Below are 19554 nucleotides of genomic sequence, written 5' to 3' on the forward strand. Positions count from 1 at the left end.
CAGCTACATCACTTCCACTTTATAAATGGAGTTTGGGAATTTAGAGATGATTGAACTCTTTAATTATAACAGGTATCACAGAAAGCAGTTGTCCCCCATGGTATATTATTTTCAGTTTTTTAAATGATATTTAAATTTAAACACAATTGTAAAAGTAAAACATTCCTTGTGAAAATTTTTACAAAAATTTGGCATGTGTTTGTATACCTTTTCCCCCAAAGTTAGAATAATACTATAAGTAATTTTATGTCTTACCTTCTTCAGCGTTGTAGGCATTTTCTCATATCATTCATATTCTTCAAAAACAGGACTTTTAATGCTCTGGCAGCCCTATGTTGTAATGTGAGCTGTGATAGGAATACTGTACTAGTGAGTGAAAAGCTGGTAGTGTTATCACAGGAGGACTCATAAGGAGGTACTCCTTTGCCTTGGCCTTCTCCCTGGCTGCATCATACCTTTGCTGTCATCCTAGTGTGTCCTTTCTGCACATCCTAAATTCTGTGAAATAAACTTGAAAGCTCTTTTCTCCCTACTGACTTTTGCTTCCGGGTTTTATTTTTAATAACACCTTTATCGAGATAATTCATATACCATAAAAATTTGCCATCTTAAAGTGTACAATTTAATGTTTTTTGGATATCCACAGACTTGTGCAACCATCACCACTGTCTAAGTTTAGAACATTTTTATCACCACAAAAAGAAACCCCATATCCATTAATGGTCACTTCCCATGACCTCCAACCTTCCCAAACCTAGACAACCACTAATCTAGTTTCTGTCTCTATAGATTTACCAATTCTGGCATTTCATGTAAATGGAATTATACAATATGTGGCATTTATGACTAGCTTCTTTAGTTTAACGTACTGTTTTTAAGTTTCATCTATGTTTTAGCATTTATCAGTACTTCATTTCTTTTTATGGCTGAATAATAATTCCATTGTATGTATATACCACATTTTGTTTATCCCTTCATCAATTAATAAGCATTTGGGTGGTTTGTACTTTTTGGCTATTATGAATAATGCTGTTATGAACGTTCATGTACAAGTTTTTGGATAAACATATGTTTATAATTTTCTTGGGTATGTATCTAGATGGGAAATTGCTAGGTCATGTAGTAATTCTATGTTTAACTTTTGAGGAATTGCCAAAGTGTTTATCACAGTGGCTGCCATATATTGTATTCCCACCAGCAGTGTATAAGTGTTTATCTTCTTTGGGGAAATGTCTATTTAGATCTTTTGCCCATTTTTTAATTGGGTTGTTTGTCTTTTTATTGTTGAGTTGTAAGAGTTCTTTATTTTGGATACTAGTCCATGTATAATATATGATATATACTAGTCCAGATATATGATTTGCAAATATTTTCTCCCGTTGTGTGGGTCATCTTTTCACTTTCTTGATGGTATCCTTTGAATCACAAAAATGTTTAATTGTGATAAAGTCCCATTTATCTATTTTTTCTTTCGTTGCTTGTGCTTTGGGTGTCATATCAATGGTTTTATTTTTTAGTACAGTAAGTGAGTTGGAAATTTATAAATGTTCCAGTATTAGCTATTGATTTGAAGGAGTAATAACCCCTATACTTCAGACTTGGATTTTTTCTGTTATTTTTTAATTCCTGACTTACTTTGTTCACTTTTAGACTTATGTCACTACCAGTGTATTTCCTTGGTGTCTCATGTCACTTATATTTTGTAGGGTGTTGTCCCAACTGCTCAGCGGGCTGCCATCGTTGTGGGAGTAGAGCTACCAGTCTATGACATTACGAAGAAGCACTTAATATTGTCAGGGGTGGTGGGAGACACAATCTTAACTCACTTTGTGTAAGTATGCTAGGTTGTACTCATTCCATATATTCAGTACTTTAAGCACAAAAAGCATCTTTCACTGAAGTCCTCAGGTAGAATTGATAATGGGTACATATGGTCTAAATACCTTTTTCTCTCTCATCACCAGAACTTCAAGCCTTCTGATACAGGTACAGAGATTCCAGATGCTATGGGCACTTTGGTACTTGGGGGCAGTGTCTAATACAGTAGCCTATCAGAGGTCTGTAGGATTTGCATTTGTTCATACACAGCCTCTGTATCTAATAAACTCATCTGTTATTTGCTTTGGTTAATTTTGGATCAGAAAGCAAATTTTCTCAATGAGAAACGGAATAAAAGGGTGAAATTTTATAGGGCCTGTGAAACAAAACCACAGTTTTGGGCTGAAGACTGTTGCTAATTTCATCCTACGTTTTCTTCATCTTGAAACTTTTATGATATTTTACTACTCAAATGCACTTGGCGTATGATGCTGTGGTTTGAAAAATTTACATAACTAATAGATGATGCATAATACTTCCTGCTTAGGGAACTTGCTAGACTTATATAAACTGTCCCCTTAAAAAAAAAGGCTATCTGAATTTTGGATTGAAAAGTGAAGGGGACAACTTCTGAATAATGTAAAGATTAGTAAATATTTCCTTTCTTTTTAGATTGTAATGAAAGGGCAAGTGCCAGGTTTTATTTGATGAGTCTGACTCATTGTACATTTATATTTGGACTAATTTCAGTTTAAGCGGGCAGAGGTGGAAGTGGGGCAGTCTGTCTTCTTAAAGTTTTTATCTTTAGTTCCAGCTTTACGTGCGGCTTGGCTGGGGCTCTGGCTTCCAATCCAGTTGATGTGGTTCGAACTCGCATGATGAACCAGAGGGCAATTGTGGGACATGTGGACCTCTACAAGGGCACTTTGGATGGTATTTTAAAGGTACGCACACTGTGAACTTGGATTGTATTTTTAATTTTCTTTGATGTCTCAGACCTTCTTGCAGTCTTTATTCTTAGTTGCTGCATTTCATTCTGAAGGTGGAAGAATCATTATGTCTATTTTTAGTAGCCTCTCAGAGTAATTCTTAGGTAGGAAAGCTGTCCCCTTGGCAATCTGCTGATGCACAGTGGTCCTTAATATTATTATTCCAGTTTGAATGCTTAAGACTGCAGGATACTTTTATCAATAGCACCATGTAGAATTACTGATAGAAAGGACTTAACATTATCCCACATTTGCCCATTTCAAACAAGGCAGAGATGCTATAATAGAAAATCTGGTACTTGGTTTCTGTTCAGCATTGTACTATTGTTCACGGTTTGGCTTTGAAAGTTTCTGCTATGTTATGTTTGTAGGAAGCTGAATATCATACATGTATTATATATTATATAATCATTCATGATAATACTTCTGCAAAAAACAAATTTGGAGCTAAAATATGATATTGTCATATGGTTTCTCAGTTTAGTTAACAACTATTATCAATCAGGCACCATTTTAGTACGTACAGAGAAATTACAGTGTACCACATGTATACAAACAGATAATCAACACATCTTGTCAAGTGGTAAACTCAGGGGTCTATGGGAGGAAATTTTAGTCCAATTTGGAAATTTGGGATAGGTTTCCTGTAGATGGAGGCATCTAAAATAATAGTAGCTCACATCTGTTCAGTGCTTTACTGTGTATCGGGGACTGTCCTAATGAGACTTACATGTATTCATTCATTTAATTCTCACCATTACAGCATACTGAAGTGCTAAGAGATTAAGTGCTAACCTGCCCAAGGTTTCACAGCTAGTAAGTGGGAGAGCTGGGATTTCAACTTAGACCATTGGCTTCAACCCAACATTCTTCACACTGTGGTGCCTTCCTCATGTTGGTGGGTGAGGGTTAGTTAGGTTATAAAGGATATTGAATGCTATGCTGAGATGCTTGGACTTATTCTTTCACTTGATGAGGAGCTATTGAAAGATTTTAATCAGGTCAGATTTACGTTTTAAATAGATCAAGCTGGCTTTGTGGAGACAGTTGTTCTCAATCTTAGATGCACACTGCAATCACCTGGGGAACAGTCACAGCTTCTGCACCCACCTTAAACCAATGACCTCAGAACGCCTGGGGTGGGAGCCAGGTTATCAGTATTTTGAAAACTCCTCAGGTGATTGCAATGTTCGCCCAAGGTTGAAAACCATTAATCTAAGGGGATAAGCCTGGAACAGTGGTTCTTAAAACTTTAACATGCATCTGAACTGCCTGGAAGGCTTGTTAATATGCAGGTGGCTGGGCCTCATCACCAGATTCTGATTCAATAAGTTTGGAGAAGAACCTGGGAATTTGCATTTCTAACCAGTTCCCAGGCAGTACTGATGCTGCTAGTCTGGGACCACACTTTGAGAACCACTGACCTAGAGAAGGGAAACTGATTAGAAGGCTCTTATAGTAGTCTGAGCAAGAGATGATGAGAGCCTGAACTTGAGCATGAATAGTGGGGATAGAGTTGAGAATAATTTAGTTGATAAAGTCAACAGGATTTTGTTGACTTGATGTGGAGAGGTGTGGGAGAAAGAAGATGTCAAAGATAACTTCCCAGTTTTTGGCCTTGGTGACCATGTAGTGACATTCATTGACAGAGGCATTACAGGAAGAGGAGCAGGTTTTGTGGGAGACATCACAGTTTTGGATATTTTGAGGAACACCCAGTAAATATATTTGGATATCTTAGTCTTAACTTGGGGGAGAGTTCAGGGGTGTAGATAAGAACCTGGGGAAGCAGTAGTGTACAGGTGTTACATAACTGGAGGGGGAGGCCAAGGAGAGCAGGTAGAGGAGTTCACAGCTTTTTTGCTTTCCTAGCACACTGGAGTATTATAAAACTCCTTCCATTCATTAACAGTGATTCACAGAAGCAGTGATTCTCATACCCTGGGGAGTAGAGTTTGGCAAAAGACCCCCTTTCTATTTCTGACATGCTCACCCTTCCACTTGACAGTCACTGGTATAGAGAGAAGTGGGGCCAAGGAAAGAACTCTGGGGAAATACCAACTTTAAGGGCTTGGCAGACGAGGAACCCAGGAGAGACACCAAAAGGTAACACTTCAGGGAATTCCCTGGCGGTCTAGTGGTTAGGACTCTGTGCTTTCACTGCTGAGGGTGCGGGTTCAGTCTACTGTTGGGGAACTAAAATCCCACAAGCCATGTGGTGCGGCCAAAAAAAAAAAAAGAGAGAAGAAAAAAAGATAACAGTTCAGAAGATACGAGGAAACTTACAAGCGAGTAGTGTCACAGAAGCCAAGGGAGTAATGAGCTTCAAGAAGGTATGAGCAGTTATTTAATGCTAAATGGAATAGAGAGATCCAGTATAAGGACTGCAAAGTGTCTGCTGGATTTAATATTTTCTAGAGGAGGTTTGCTGGATTGGTGTTTGTAAAAGTCAGATTGCTGTGCATTGAAGAGTGTGTTTAATCATTCATTCATTCATTACAAAAATGTTTGTGCCTTCTGTGCTAGGTACTGTTCTAGGTTGGTGAACAAATAAGCCCTGGCCTTCATGACATTTTAATTCTAATAGGAAGAGACAGATAAACACATAGGAAGTGAGGATGAGTAGACAAGTATAAAATACTCTTTCAAGGTTGGCTAAGAGGAGATAGAGGGTATAGTAATATAGTAATAGCATTTATTGAATGCTTATTATGTACCACACACTAGAGTATATCCTTTAACTCTCAGCAACCCTATAGAGTGGATAATATCTTTGCCATTTTATATAGGAGAGAACTCAGGTTCAGAGTAGCTAAGTATTTACCCAAGATTATACACCTAATAAGTGGCAGATCTGAGATTTAAATCAGGGTTTGTTTGATTCCAGAATTTATACTTGTAACCACTGTACTGTATGATATTGTCAGAAACATATTTTCATGTTGACAGTAACCTTTAAGTACTTATATTTACTCACTCATTCACTTACTTGCTATTAAAATTCTTTAAAACAACTTTGCTCTTTATTGTCATCATACTTTTTTATTTTATCTATAAGAGTGCCATAACACTTTGGTGAATGGAATTATGCATTCATCTCTGATGTAGAAATGAGCAGCTGCAAATCTCATCCTGTTACCTCTATATTAAAACCCTTGAATGGCTTCTCTTTGATGCAAGGTCCATATGACTTGACCCCTTTTTACCTCTACAGCCTTATCTTTGCTACCTTTATTCTGTATTCCAGACATACTGAACAAGTTCTAGTACTAGACTTTTCTTTCATTCCCAAGTTTTCACCCATGCCATATACTTTGTTAGACGGTTAGCTTCTACTCATTCTTCAGATTGCATTATTTTTTCATAAAGGCCTTCCCTGACCATTAAACTGTGTATGTGTAAGTAGTTTTATATATTTGCTCTGTCATAGCATTTAATATATTTTAAAAAACATTTTTTTAACATCTTTATTGGGGTATAATTGCTTTACAATGGTGTGTTAGTTTCTGCTTTATAACAAAGTGAATCAGTTATAGATAAACATATGTTCCCATATCTCTTCCCTCTTGCGTCTCCCTCCCTCCCACCCTCCCTATCCCACCCCTCCAGGCGGTCACAAAGCACCGAGCTGATCTCCCTGTGCTATGCGGCTGCTTCCCACTAGCTATCTACCTTACGTTTGGTAGTGTATATATGTCCATGCCTCTCTCTCGCTTTGTCACAGCTCACCCTTCCCCCTCCCCATATCCTCAAGCCCGTTCTCTAGTAGGTCTGTGTCTTTATTCCTGTCTTACCTCTAGGTTCTTCATGACATTTTTTTTCTTAAATTCCATATATATGTGTTAGCATACGGTATTTGTCTTTCTCTTTCTGACTTACTTCACTCTGTATGATAGACTCTAGGTCTATCCACCTCATTACAAATAGCTCAATTTCATTTCTTTTTATGGCTGAGTAATATTCCATTGTATATATGTGCCACATCTTCTTTATCCATTCATCCGATGATGGGCACTTAGGTTTGTTTCCATGCCCTGGCTATTGTAAATAGAGCTGCAGTGAACATTTTGGTACATGACTCTTTTTGAATTAAAAAAACATCTTTTTTGATGTTTTTTTAACTTCATAGAATTCATAAAATTCACCTATTCAGAGTGAATAGGCTTTTGGTATATTCACGGATATGTGCAACCATCATCACCACAGTCAATTTTAGAACACTTTCATGACCTCAAAAAGAAACCCTGTGCCCTTTAGCTATTACCTCCCTATCTTCCCAGCCCTAAGAAACTACTAATGTACTTTTATCTCTGTGGATTTGCCTGTTCTGGATATCTTATATAAATGGAACCATACAATATGTGAGCTTTTTTTTTTTTTTTTTTTTGCGTTACACGGGCCTCTCACTGTTGTGGCCTCTCCCGTTGCGGAGCACAGGCTCCGGACGCGCAGGCTTAGCGGCCATGGCTCACAGGCCCAGCCGCTTCGCAGTATGCGGCATCCCCCCGGACCGGAGCATGAATCTGTGTCCCCTGCATTGGCAGGTGGACTCTCAACCACTGCGCCACCAGGGAAGCCCTATGTGAGCTTTTTGACTGGCTCATTTCACTTATCATAATGTTTCAAGGTTCATCCATGCTGTAGCATGTATCAGTACAGGCATACCTCAGAGGTATGCTTCCAGACCACCGCAATAAAGCAAATGTCACAATAAAGCAAGTCACATGAACTTTTTGGGTTCCCAGTACATGTAAAAATTATGTTTACGCTATACAGTAGTCTATGAAGTGTGCAATGGTATTGTCTTAAAAAAAACAATGTACATACCTTGATTTGCTAAAAAATGTTAACCATCATCTGAGCCTTCAGTGAGTCATTTCTTTGCAATAGTAACATCAAAGATTACAGATCACCATAACAAATATAATATAATGAAAAAGTTTGAAATATGACGAGAATTACCAAAAGTGACAGAGAGATACAAAATGAGCAAGTGCTGTTGGAAAAATGGTGCTGATAGACTTGCTCCATGCAGGGTTGCCACAAACCTTCAATTTGTTAAAAATCCACTCTCTGCAAAGTGTAGTAAAGTGAAGTGCAATAAAATGAGGTATGCCTGTACTTTGTTCCTTTTTATGGTTGGGTGATGTTCTGTGGTATGGCTGTATCACATTTGTTACATTTTATTGTATAGTTGACCCTTGAGCAACATGAGTTTGAACTGCATGGGTCCATTTATTTTTTTTTTATTTTTATTTTTTTGCGGTATGCGGGCCTCTCACTGTTGTGGCCTCTCCCGTTGTGGAGCACAGGCTCCGGATGCGCAGGCTCAGTGGCCATGGCTCACGGGCCCAGCCGCTCCGTGGCATGTGGGATCCTCCCGGACCGGGGCACAAACCCGTGTCCACTGCATCGGCAGGCGGACTCTCAACCACTGCACCACCAGGGAAGCCCTGCATGGGTCCATTTATATGCAGATTTTTTTCAAGAGTAAATACTTTGGTACTGCACAACCTGTGGTTGGTTGACTCTGTGGATGTAGGGGGCTGAAAATAAGTTATATGAGGACTTTTGACTGCATGGAGGGTCGGTGCCCCTAAACACCTGCATTGTTCAAGAGTCAATTGTAATTGCTTTTAATGGCTGTCTGCCCAGTAGACTCTAAGTTCCGTGAAGGCAGGGCCATATGCATCTTGTTTATCACTTTATCCACAGCAAATTATTCGTTGAATAAATGTATAACTTCGTGAAGTAGCCTCTTGTCTCTGTGTATCTACAGAAGTTCTTGCTTGTTTTCACTCAACTGCCTCAAGCCAAAAAGTGTGCATCCCAGTTCTAATGTTTGGAAGACGTTAGTCCCTGTTTTGGAGCTCTGCAAGGATTCATATGGCTCATGAGAGTGTTAGAGGCTGTGTGTGTATGTGTGTGTGTAAAAGTTTGTGTGTTCATTTACTCCACAAATATTTATTCAGATATTTAGTGGAGACTTTACTGTGCCAGACAGTGTTACGTGGTGGGATAGGATGGTGAAGAAGACCAACATGGTTCCTGCTTTTCTGGACATTACATTCTAGTTGAGGGAGACAGACAATAAACACACAGATAATAAACAGTGTAATTTCATTATTCCAAATCTTTTTTTGGTCACGCTGTGCAGCATGCGGAATCTTAGTTCCCCAACCAGGGATAAAATCCGTGCCCCCTACATTGGGAGTGCGGAGTCGTAACCACTGGACCACCAGGGAAGTCCAGTAAACGGTATAACTTCAGATGGAAGTAAATACTATGAAGAAACTAACACAGCATAATGAGATAGTGACTTGGTGATAGTGGTGGGGAACTACTTCAGCTAGGATGGCCAGGGAAAGGCTGTGAGGAGGTGACATTTGAGCAGGGGTCTGAATGATGAGAAGAAGGTGGCCACGAGAAGATCTGAGGGAAAAGCATTTCAGAAAGAGGGAGTGGGTACAACGGCCCTGAGTTGGGAATGAGTTGGACATGTTCAAGGGTTAAAAACAAGGCTGGTATGGCTGCATGTGATCAATGAAGGAAAAAGTAGTAGGAAATGACACTGGAGAGAGAGACAGGGGCTAAATCATGTAGGTCATTAAAGAAAATTTGCAGTTAGAATGAAATCCACCAGGAAATCACCAGGAAAGTGACTATCCGATTTATAATTTTAAAAGATTGCTTTGGGGCTTCCCTGGTGGCGCAGTGGTTGAGAGTCCGCCTGCCGATGCAGGAGACACGGGTTCGTGCCCCGGTCCGGGAGGATCCCACATGCCGCGGAGTGGCTGGGCCCATGAGCCATGGCCGCTGAGCCTGCGCGTCTGGAGCCTGTGCTCCGCAATGAGAGAGGCCGCAACAGTAAGAGGCCCGCGTACCACAAAAAAAAAAAAAAAAACAAGATTGCTTTGGCTTCTCGGTGGAGATTGTAGACCAGTTCTAGGTGAGAGGTGATGGGGTTGGGTTGTATCTCTCAGGTGCCTTATCTTAGCAGTCTATGATTCTAGGTTATCTGTATCCAGGATTTATTTTGGTTGATTTTCACAATTTTCCAACATCAATTTTGGTCTGAGACCTATAACATTTGCTGATGATCCATTGGGGCAAGCATATTACCACCATGTTTCCATAAATAGTGCCCTTATTATGTTACTATTTGCTTTAAAAATGATTAATAAGGATAATCATATTGAGTGTTCTTAATCTATAGCTTGGGGTAAGGGATATTTAGAAGTCTGCATTCTCATATTGTTGCCTTATCCAAATATATTCATTTTTTAGTATAGTGGTGGGTTTCACTTCACCAGTGGGAAGGCAAAATAACAATTTTTTCAATATAGAATACAATGCCAAACACAGAGCAGTTACTTAATAGATAGTTATGCATTAAACAGGAACTGTTTCTGTTGGTGGAATTCAATACACATCATCAATTTATGACCTTTGGTATGCATTATTTGTCATTTAATTCTTTTGTTTTTGAAATTTATTTTTTTATACAGCAGGTTCTTATTAATCATCAATTTTATACACATCAGTGTATACATGTCAATCCCAATCGCCCAATTCATCACACCACCCCCACCACCCCCCGCCACTTTCCCCGCTTGGTGTCCATACGTTTGTTCTCTACATCTGTGTCTCAATTTCTGCCCTGCAAACCGGTTCATCTGTACCATTTCTCTAGATCCCACATATATGCGTTAATATATGATATTTGTTTTTCTCTTTCTGACTTACTTGACTCTGTATGACCGTCTCTAGATCCATCCACGTCTCTACCAATTTCGTTCCTTTTTATGGCTGAGTAATATTCCATTGTATATATGTACCACATCTTCTTTATCCATTCATCTGTTGATGGGCATTTAGGTTGCTTCTATGACCTGGCTATTGTAAATAGTGCTGCAATGAACACTGGGGTGCATGTGTCTTTTTGAATTATGGTTTTCTCTGTGTATATGCCCAGGAGTGGGATTGCTGGGTCATATGGTAGTTCTAGTTTTAGATTTTAAAGGAACCACCATACTGTTCTCCATAGTGGCTGTATCAATTTACATTCCCACCAACAGTGCAAGGGGGTTTCCTTTTTTTTTGTTTGCGGTACGTGGGCCTCTCACTGTTGTGGCCTCTCCCGTTGCAGAGCACAGGCTCTGGACGCGAAGGCTCAGCGGCCATGGCTCATGGGCCCAGCTGCTCCGTGGCATGTGGGATCTTCCTGGACCGGGGCACGAACCCGTGTCCCCTGCATTGGCAGGCGGACTCTCAACCACTGTGCCACCAGGGAAGCCCGGAGGTTTCCTTTTGTCCACACCCTCTCCAGCATTTGTTGTTGGTAGATTTTCTGATGATGCCCATTCTAAATGGTGTGAGGTGATACCTCATTGTAGTTTTGATTTGCATTTCTCTAATAATTAGTGATGTTAGCAGCTTTTCATGTGCTTCTTGGAGATCTGTATGTCTTCTTTGGAAAAATGTCTGTTTAGGTCTTCTGCCCATTTTTGGATTGGGTTGTTTGTTGTTTTAATATTGAGCTGCATGAGCTGTTTATATATTTTGGAGATTAAGGCTTTGTCTGTTGATTTGTTTGCAAATATTTTCTCCCATTCTGAGGGTTGTCTTTTCATCTTGTTTGTAGTTTCCTTTGCTGTGCAAAAGCTTTGAAGTTTCATTAGGTCCCATTTGTTTATTTTTGTTTTTATTTCCATTACTCTAGGAGGTGGATCAAAACCGATCTTGCTGTGATTTATGTCAAAGAGTGTTCTTCCTATGTTTTCCTCTAAGAGTTTTATAGTGTCCGGTCTTACATTTAGCTCTTTAATCCATTTTGAGTTTATTTTTGTGTATGGTGTTAGGGAGTGTTCTAATTTCCTTCTCTTGCATATAGCTGTCCAGTTTTCCCAGCACCACTTATTGAAGAAACTGTCTTTTCTCCACTGTATATCCTTGCGTCCTTTGTCATAGATTAGTTGACCGTAGGTGCATGGGTTTATCTCTGGGGTTTCTATCCTGTTCCATTGATCTGTCTTTCTGTTTTTGTGCTGGTACCATATTGTCTTGATTACTCTAGCTTTGTAGTATAGTCTAAAGTCAGGGAGTCTGATTCCTCCAGCTCCATGTTTTTCCCTCAAGACTGCTTTGGCTATTGGGGGTCTTTTGTGTCTCCATACAAGTTTTAAGATTTTTTGTTGTAGTTCTGTAAAAAATGCCATTGGTAATTTGATAGGGATTGCATTGAATCTGTAGATTGCTTTGGGTAGTATAGTCATTTTCACAATATTGATACTTCCAATCCAAGAACATGGTATTTCTCTCCATCTGTTGGTATCATCTTTAATTTCTTTCACCAGTGTCTTATAGTTTTCTGCATAGAGGTTTTTGTCTCCTTAGGTAGGTTTATTCCTAGGTATTTTATAATTTTTGTTGCAGTGGTAAATGGGAATGTTTCCTTAATTTCTCTTTCAGATTTTTCATTAGTGCATAGGAATGCAAGAGATTTCTGTGCATTCATTTTGTATCCTGCAACTTTACCAGATTCATTGATTAGCTTTAGTAGTTTTCTAGTGGCATCTTTAGGAGTCTGTATGTATAGTATCATGTCATCTGCAAGCAGTGACAGTTTTACTTCTTCTTTTCCAATCTGTATTCCTTTTATTTTTTCTTCTGATTGCCGTGGCTAGGATGTCCAAAACTGTGTTGAATAATAGTGGCGAGAGTGTACATCCCTGTCTTTTTCCTGATCTTAGAGGAAATGCTTTCAGTTTTTCACCATTGAGAATGATCTTTGCTGTGGGTTTGTCATATATGGCCTTTATTACGTTGAGGTATTTTCCCTCTATGCCCACTTTCTGGAGAGTTTTTATCAAAAATGGGTGTTGAATTTTGTTAGAAGCTTTTTCTGCATCTATTGAGATGAACATATGGTTTTTATTTTTCAGTTTGTTAATATGGTGTATCACATTGATTGATTTCCATATATTGAAGAATCCTTGCATCCCTGGGATAAATCCCACTTGATCATGGTGTATGATCCTTTTAATGTGCTGTGGATTCTGTTTGCTAGTATTTTGTTGAGGATATTTGCATCTGTATTCATGAGTGATATTGGCCTGTAACTTTCTTTTTTTTTGTAGCATTTTTGTCTAGTTTTGGTATCAGGGTGATGGTGGCCTCATAGGATGAGTTTGGGAGTGTTCCTGCAATTTTTTGGAAGAGTTTGAGAAGGATGGGTGTTAGCTCTTCTCTAAATGTTTGATAGAATTCGCCTGTGAAGCCATCGGGTCCTGGACTTTTCTTTGTTGGTTGATTTTCAATCAGTTTCAATTTCATTACTTGTGATTGGTCTGTTCATATTTTCTGTTTCTTCCTGGTTCAGTCTTGGAAGGTGATATCTTTCTAAGAATTTGTCCATTTCTTCCAGGTTGTCCATTTTATTGGCATAGAGTTGCTTGTAGTAGTCTCTTATGATGCTTTGTATTTCTGCGGTGTCTGTTGTAACTTCTCCTTTTTCATTTCTAATTCTACTGATTTGAGTCCTCTCCCTTTTTCTTGATGAGTCTGGCTAAAGGTTTATCAATTTTGTTTAGCATCTCAAATAACCAGCTTTTAGTTTTATTGATCTTTACTATTGTTTCCTTCATTTCTTTTTAATTTATTTCTGGTCTGATCTTTATGATTTCTTTCCTTCTGCTAACTTAAGGGGTTTTTTGTTCTTCTGTCTCTAATTGCTTTAGGTGTAAGTTTAGGTTGTTTATTTGAGATTTTTCTTGTTTCCTGAGGTAGGATTGTATTGCTATAAACTTCCCTGTTAGAACTGCTTTTGCTGCATCCTGTAAGTTTTGGGTCATCGTGTTATCCTTGTCATTTGTTTCTAGGTATTTTTTAATTTCCTCTTTGATTTCTTCAGTGATCTCTTGGTTATTTAGTAGCATATTGTTTAGCCTCCATGTGTTTGTGTTTTTTACATTTTTTCCCCTGTAATTGATTTCTAATCTCATAGCTTTGTGGTCGGAAAAGATGCTTGATATGATTTCAGTTTTCTTAAATTTACCAAGGCTTGATTTGTGACCCAGGATGTGATCTATCCTTCAGAATGTTCCATGTGCAGTTGAGAAGAGAGTGTAATCTGCTGTTTTTGGGTGGAATGTCCTGTAAATATCAATTAAATTTATCTGGTATGTTGTGTCATTTAAAGCTTGTGTTTCCTTATTAATTTTCTGTCTGGATGATCTGTCCATTGGTGTAAGTGAGGTGTTAAAGTCCCCCACTATGATTGTGTTACTGTTGATTTCCTCTTTTATAGCTGTTAGCAGTTGCCTTGTGTATTGCAGTGCTCCTATGTTGGGTGCATAGATATTTATAATTGTTATATCTTTTTCTTGGATTGATCCGTTGATCATTATGTACTGTCCTTCCTTGTCTCTTGTAACATTCTTTATTTTAAAGTCTATTTTATCTGATATGAGTATTGCTACTCCAGCTTTCTTTTGATTTCCATTTGCATGGAATATCTTTTTCCATCCACTCACTTTCAGTCTGTATTTGTCCCTAGGTCTGAAGTGGGTCTCTTGTAGACAGTATATATATGGGTCTTGTTTTTGTATCCATTCAGCTAGCCTGTGTCTTTAGGTTGGAGAATTTAATCCATTCACGTTTAAGGTAATTATCGATATGTATGTTCCTATTACCATTTTCTTAATTGTTATTGGTTTCTTTTTTTTAACATCTTTATTGGAGTAAAATTGCTTTACAATGGTGTTAGTTTGCTTTGTAACAAAATGAATTAGCTATACATATACATATATCCCCGTATCTCCTCCCTCTTGATCTCCCTCCCACCCTCACTATCCCACCCCTCTAGGTGCTCACAAAGCACCGAGCTAATCTCCCTGTGCTATATGGGTTCTTTTTTGTAGTTCCTTTTCTTCTATTGTGTTTCCCACTTAGAGAAGTTCCTTTCGCTTTTGTTGTAGAGCTGGTTTGGTGATGCTGAATCTCTTAGCTTTTGCTTGTCTGTAAAGCCTTTGATTTCTCCATCAAATCTGAATGAGATCCTTGTCAGATAGAGTAATCTTCATTATAGTTTCTTCCCTTTCATCACTTTAAATACACCATGCCACTCCCTTCTGGCTTGTAGAGCTTCTGCTGAGAAATCAGCTGTTAACCTTATGGGAGTTCCCTTGTATGTTATTTGTCATTTTTCCCTTGTTGCTTTCAGTAAGTTTTGTTTGTCTTTAATTTTTGTCAATTTGATTATTATGTGTCTCGGCATGTTTCTCCTTGGGTTTACCCTGCCTGGGACTCTCTGCGCTTCCTGGACTTGAGTGGCTATTTCCTTTCCCATGTTAGGGAATTTTTTGACTATAATCTCTTCAAGTATTTTCTCGGATCCTTTCTCTCTCTCTTCTCCTTCTGGGACCCCTATAATGCAAATGTTGTTGTGTTTAATGTTGTCTCAGAGGTCTCTTAGGCTGTCTTCATTTCTTTTCATTCTTTTTCTTTATTCTGGTCCACAGCAGTGAATTCCACCATTTCTGTCTTCTAGGTCACTTATCCATTCTTCTGCCTCAGTTATTCTGCTATTGATTCCTTCTAGTGTATTTTTCATTTCAGTTATTGTATTGTTCATCTCTCTTTGTTTGTTCTTTAATTCTTCTAGGTGTTTGTTCTTTAATTCTTCTAGGTGTTTGTTAAACATTTCTTGCATCTTCTCGATCTTTGCCTCCATTCTTTTTCCGAGGTCCTGGATCATCTTCACTATCATTCTGAATTCTTTTTCTGGAAGGTTGCCTATCTCCACTTCTTTTAGTTGTTTTTCTGGGGTTTTGTCTTATTCCTTCATCTGGTACAAAGTCCTCTGCCTTTTCATTTTGTCTATCTTTCTGTGAATGTGGTTTTCCTTCCATAGGCTGCAGAATTGTAGTTCTTCTTGCTTCTGCTGTCTTCCCTCTGGCGGATGAGGCTATCTAAGAGGCTTGTGCAAGCTTCCTGATGGGAAGGACTGGTGGTGGGTAGAGCTGGCTGTTCCTCTGGTGGGCAGAGCTCAGTAAAACTTTAATCCACTTGTCTACTGATGGGTGGGGCTGGGTTCTCTCCCTGTTGGTTGTTTGACCTGAGTCGACCCAGCACTGGAGCCTACCCGGCTCTTTGGTTGAGCTAATGGTGGACTCTGGGAGGGCTCACGCCAAGGAGTGCTTCCCAGAAGTTCTGCTGCCAGTGTCCTTGTCCCCACGGTGAGCCACAGCCACTCCCCGCCTCTGCAGGAGACCCTCCAACAGTAGCAGGTAGGTCTGGTTCAGTCTCCTATGGGGTCACTGCTCCTTCCCCTGGACCCTGATGCGCACACTGCTTTGTGTGTGCCCTCCAAGAGTGGAGTCTCTATGATTCCCCCAGTCCTGTCGAAGTCCTGCAGTCAAATCCCGCTAGGCTTCAAAGTCTGATTCTCTAGGAATTCCTTCTCCCATTGCTGGATCCCCAGGTTGGGAACTGACGTGGAGCTCAGAACCTTCACTCCAATGGGTGGACTTATGTGATATAAGTGTTCTCCAGTTTGCGAGTTACCCAACCAGCAGTTATGGGATTTGATTTTATTGTGATTGCACCCCTCCTACCATCTCATTGCGGCTTCTCCTTTGTCTTTGGGGTGTCTTTTTTAGTGAGTTCCAGTGTCTCCTGTCTATGATTGTTCAGCAGTTAGTTGTGATTCTGGTGCTTTCGCAAGAGGGAGTGAGCGCATGTCCTTCTATTCTGCCATCTTGAACCAATCTCTGTGTCATTTAATTCTAATAACCACTCAGTTGGCGTATGTAGGACCTACAGTGTATAAAACAGAAAACTTAAAGCATTTTACACTATTCCTCGTCTAATCCTCTGGTCATTCACATGAGGTCATCCATGGCATTACATACACAGAATTTACAGTGATGAAACAGATTCAGAGAAGGACAGTGACTTGCCCAACTCCTCTTCCCCTACTCTGCTTTAGTTGTCTTATTAGTACTTATTATTTGTGAATATAATATATATCAATTTATGTATTCGTTTGTCAGCTCCACTAGAGTATGCACTCCATGAGGGCAGGGAATGTATGTTATCTGTGGCTGTGTAACAAATTACTCCAAAACTCAGTGCCTTAATACAACGTGCATTTATTATGTCACAGTTTCTGTGGGTTAGGAATTCAGAGGCAGCTTAGCTGAATGATTTCAGCTTAGGCTCTCTCATGAGGTAATAGTTCAGATGTCAGCTAGGGTTGAAATCATCTGAAGGCTTGACTGGGGCTGGGACATCTGCTTCAAGGATCACTCATGTAGTTGTCAGCAGGAAGGCTTTGTTCCTCTCTGGCTATTGGCTGGAGGGCTTAGTCTCTCACCACATGGGCTTCTCTTCATGACATGGCAGCTGGCTTCCTCCAGAGTAAACGATCAAAGACAGAACAAGGCAAAACCTTATAATATACAAAACGTCTTTTATAGCATAGCATTGGCGGTGACGTACGTTCACTACTGCCGTACTCTATTGGTGACACAGACCAATCCTGATATGTTGTGGGAGGGACTACACAAGGGTGTGAATAACTGGAGTTGGCTTTCATCGGGGGCCATCTTGGAGGCTGGCTAACACAGACACTTTCTCTCTTGTTTACTATTATTACTATTATCCCAACATGGAGAAGAGTACTTTGCATATTGTAGGTCCTTAGTAAATATTTGTTGAATGAGTGGGTGGGTGGATTTAGAACACAAAATGTATGTCTTTAGAAAAAGGACCATTCATGGATCCTAAGTTGTTGGGGAGGGGCATGGAAGATGAGTACTAAAATAAAAATAATTGTCAGATGTAAAGTGTAAGGAGAATTCACTCATTTTTTTATTATATCTTTCCGTCAGATGTGGAAACATGAGGGCTTTTTTGCACTCTATAAAGGATTTTGGCCAAACTGGCTTCGACTTGGACCCTGGAACATCATTGTATCCTTTTGGAACATGAGAATGGAAGTACGTGCTTCAAGCTCCCAGGTAATTCTAGGCTATAGGAAGGAAAATTTGATTATTGAAGCCTTTAGGCAAGTGAGAATCTACTCAAGCATTCTAATGGTGACCACTGCGGGTGGAACTAAGTACAGAAATGGCTTTCAGTTGGAGTCTAATACAAACTAAAGGGATTAGAAAAGAAATGCCAAAGTTTCTTTTCCTCTTTAAAACAAACAACAACAACAAACACAGCCAAATCTGGAAGGGGCTAGGAAGTTTTGGGAAACCCTGCTAGGAGGTGTCCACAGGAAGGTCCATGCTGAGGTAATCCATATTTCCTACCCCTAAGTGTATGACTAAAATAGCTGGGGAAATAATAAGACAGAAAACACTCATAGAGCAAAAGAATCCAGAGCGAAGCAGGGCTCTTTCCTCATGGATGACCCTCCTTCCTTTAGCTGTGTTTGAGTGCCTCCTATGGGAAGAGCCATGAGTTGGATAATGTGTGGTGGTGTTTGTACAGTGGTGAGCACTTCAGGGTTGAAAAGTAATCCTTGCCCTTGTGGAGTCTATAGGTTAATGGAGATAGTATCTCCCTCCCTCCTTGGGATTCCTCTGATCGCCTAATGTCTGTAACAGTTACTCTAGCACTGAATTATATGTCATTGATGTTCTTGGATATTTGTGTGTGTGTGTGTGTGTGTGTGTGTGTGTGTGTGTGTGTGTATGTATGGCCTGTTTGCCCCTGAAGAATATAAATATGTTAGAATTTTAATATGTTTATATTGCTAAATGCCAGCAATCAAAATTGGCACTTGGTGGGCACTCAACACATGCTTGATTTGCTAGATATTGTTTTAAAAAAGACTTTTAAGCAAATGCAACTTAGAATAGCACAGACTAAGTACCTCAATTTAAGAGAATGCAATGCACAATTTTAGAACCGGGTTTGACTTTCAGTATCATCCCAGTGATCTTCCATGACTTACTCTTCAGTTTTTTATTACATATGAGCAGCTCAAGAGGCTTCAAATCTAAGGACTGAATATATGTGAGTCAAGCCCTGCCAACCTTTCTACTCTTCTTTTCCCTTTTTCTGTGTTCTAATGTATTTTGACAAAGTTGTAAGTGTTTACTGAATCATTGGTCTCCCAAGGCCCTCCTGATGGAAGAACGATAGGATGGTTCAAAATTGCTCATGTGTTTGTGTTGCCATGTGAACTTTTCCCTGAGAGGGAGTATTAACACTGAGACTCTGGCCCCAGATTGGTATCTTCTGTGAAGATGGATACTGATAGATGACACTCAAAATGACCTTCTCTTCAAATGTGGGTTAAATGTAGTTTGTTAGCCCCAGACTTGGGCTAGAGCAGAAGGCATAGGCCAGGGCAGTTACTGCTATTTATGTTACAGACCTCGGTTCTCATTAAAGTATTTATTGGCAGAATAACTTTGGCTTTGTCTTCATTTACTGTTTTCTCATTTGCCAAATCTTTATATTATATTCTCCAGAAAGCAATAAAGAGAAGGTGACTATGAAGTTGAGTCTGGACTCCCAAAGCACATTTATGGGAATGGACTAAGTACATTGTGCTTTCCCATTGCCATTCATTGTCATAAGGCCACTTGTAAACATCAGACAAGTGGTTCTATCCTAAAGAATGCATAAACAAACAAGGGGCTCATTTGGAAGTTTCCACAGATAAAATGCTTAAAGGCTTAAAAAGAGGCTTAAAATAGAACCCTGTGTGCAGGGTTCTAATTGTCTT

General features: G+C 39.5%; 1 protein-coding gene across 6 annotated transcripts in view; it reads left to right on the forward strand.

Moving 5' to 3' along the window:
* The window catches only part of SLC25A14 (solute carrier family 25 member 14), a 37303-nt gene extending 18071 nt beyond the window's left edge, over window positions 1–19232 (forward strand). For all 6 annotated transcript variants that reach the window (XM_032620917.1, XM_032620922.1, XM_032620920.1 and 3 more), the window contains 4 exons: window positions 1707–1831; window positions 2627–2762; window positions 17702–17782; window positions 18782–19232. In XM_032620917.1, the coding sequence (XP_032476808.1) occupies window positions 1707–1831; window positions 2627–2762; window positions 17702–17782; window positions 18782–18823 (384 nt within the window). In that variant the 3' untranslated portion in view covers window positions 18824–19232. The remainder of the gene's footprint in view (window positions 1–1706; window positions 1832–2626; window positions 2763–17701; window positions 17783–18781) is intronic.
* Window positions 19233–19554: the final 322 nt, after the last annotated feature.

Source organism: Phocoena sinus, chromosome X, assembly GCF_008692025.1.
Source record: "Phocoena sinus isolate mPhoSin1 chromosome X, mPhoSin1.pri, whole genome shotgun sequence".
NCBI classification, from domain to species: Eukaryota; Metazoa; Chordata; class Mammalia; order Artiodactyla; family Phocoenidae; genus Phocoena; species Phocoena sinus.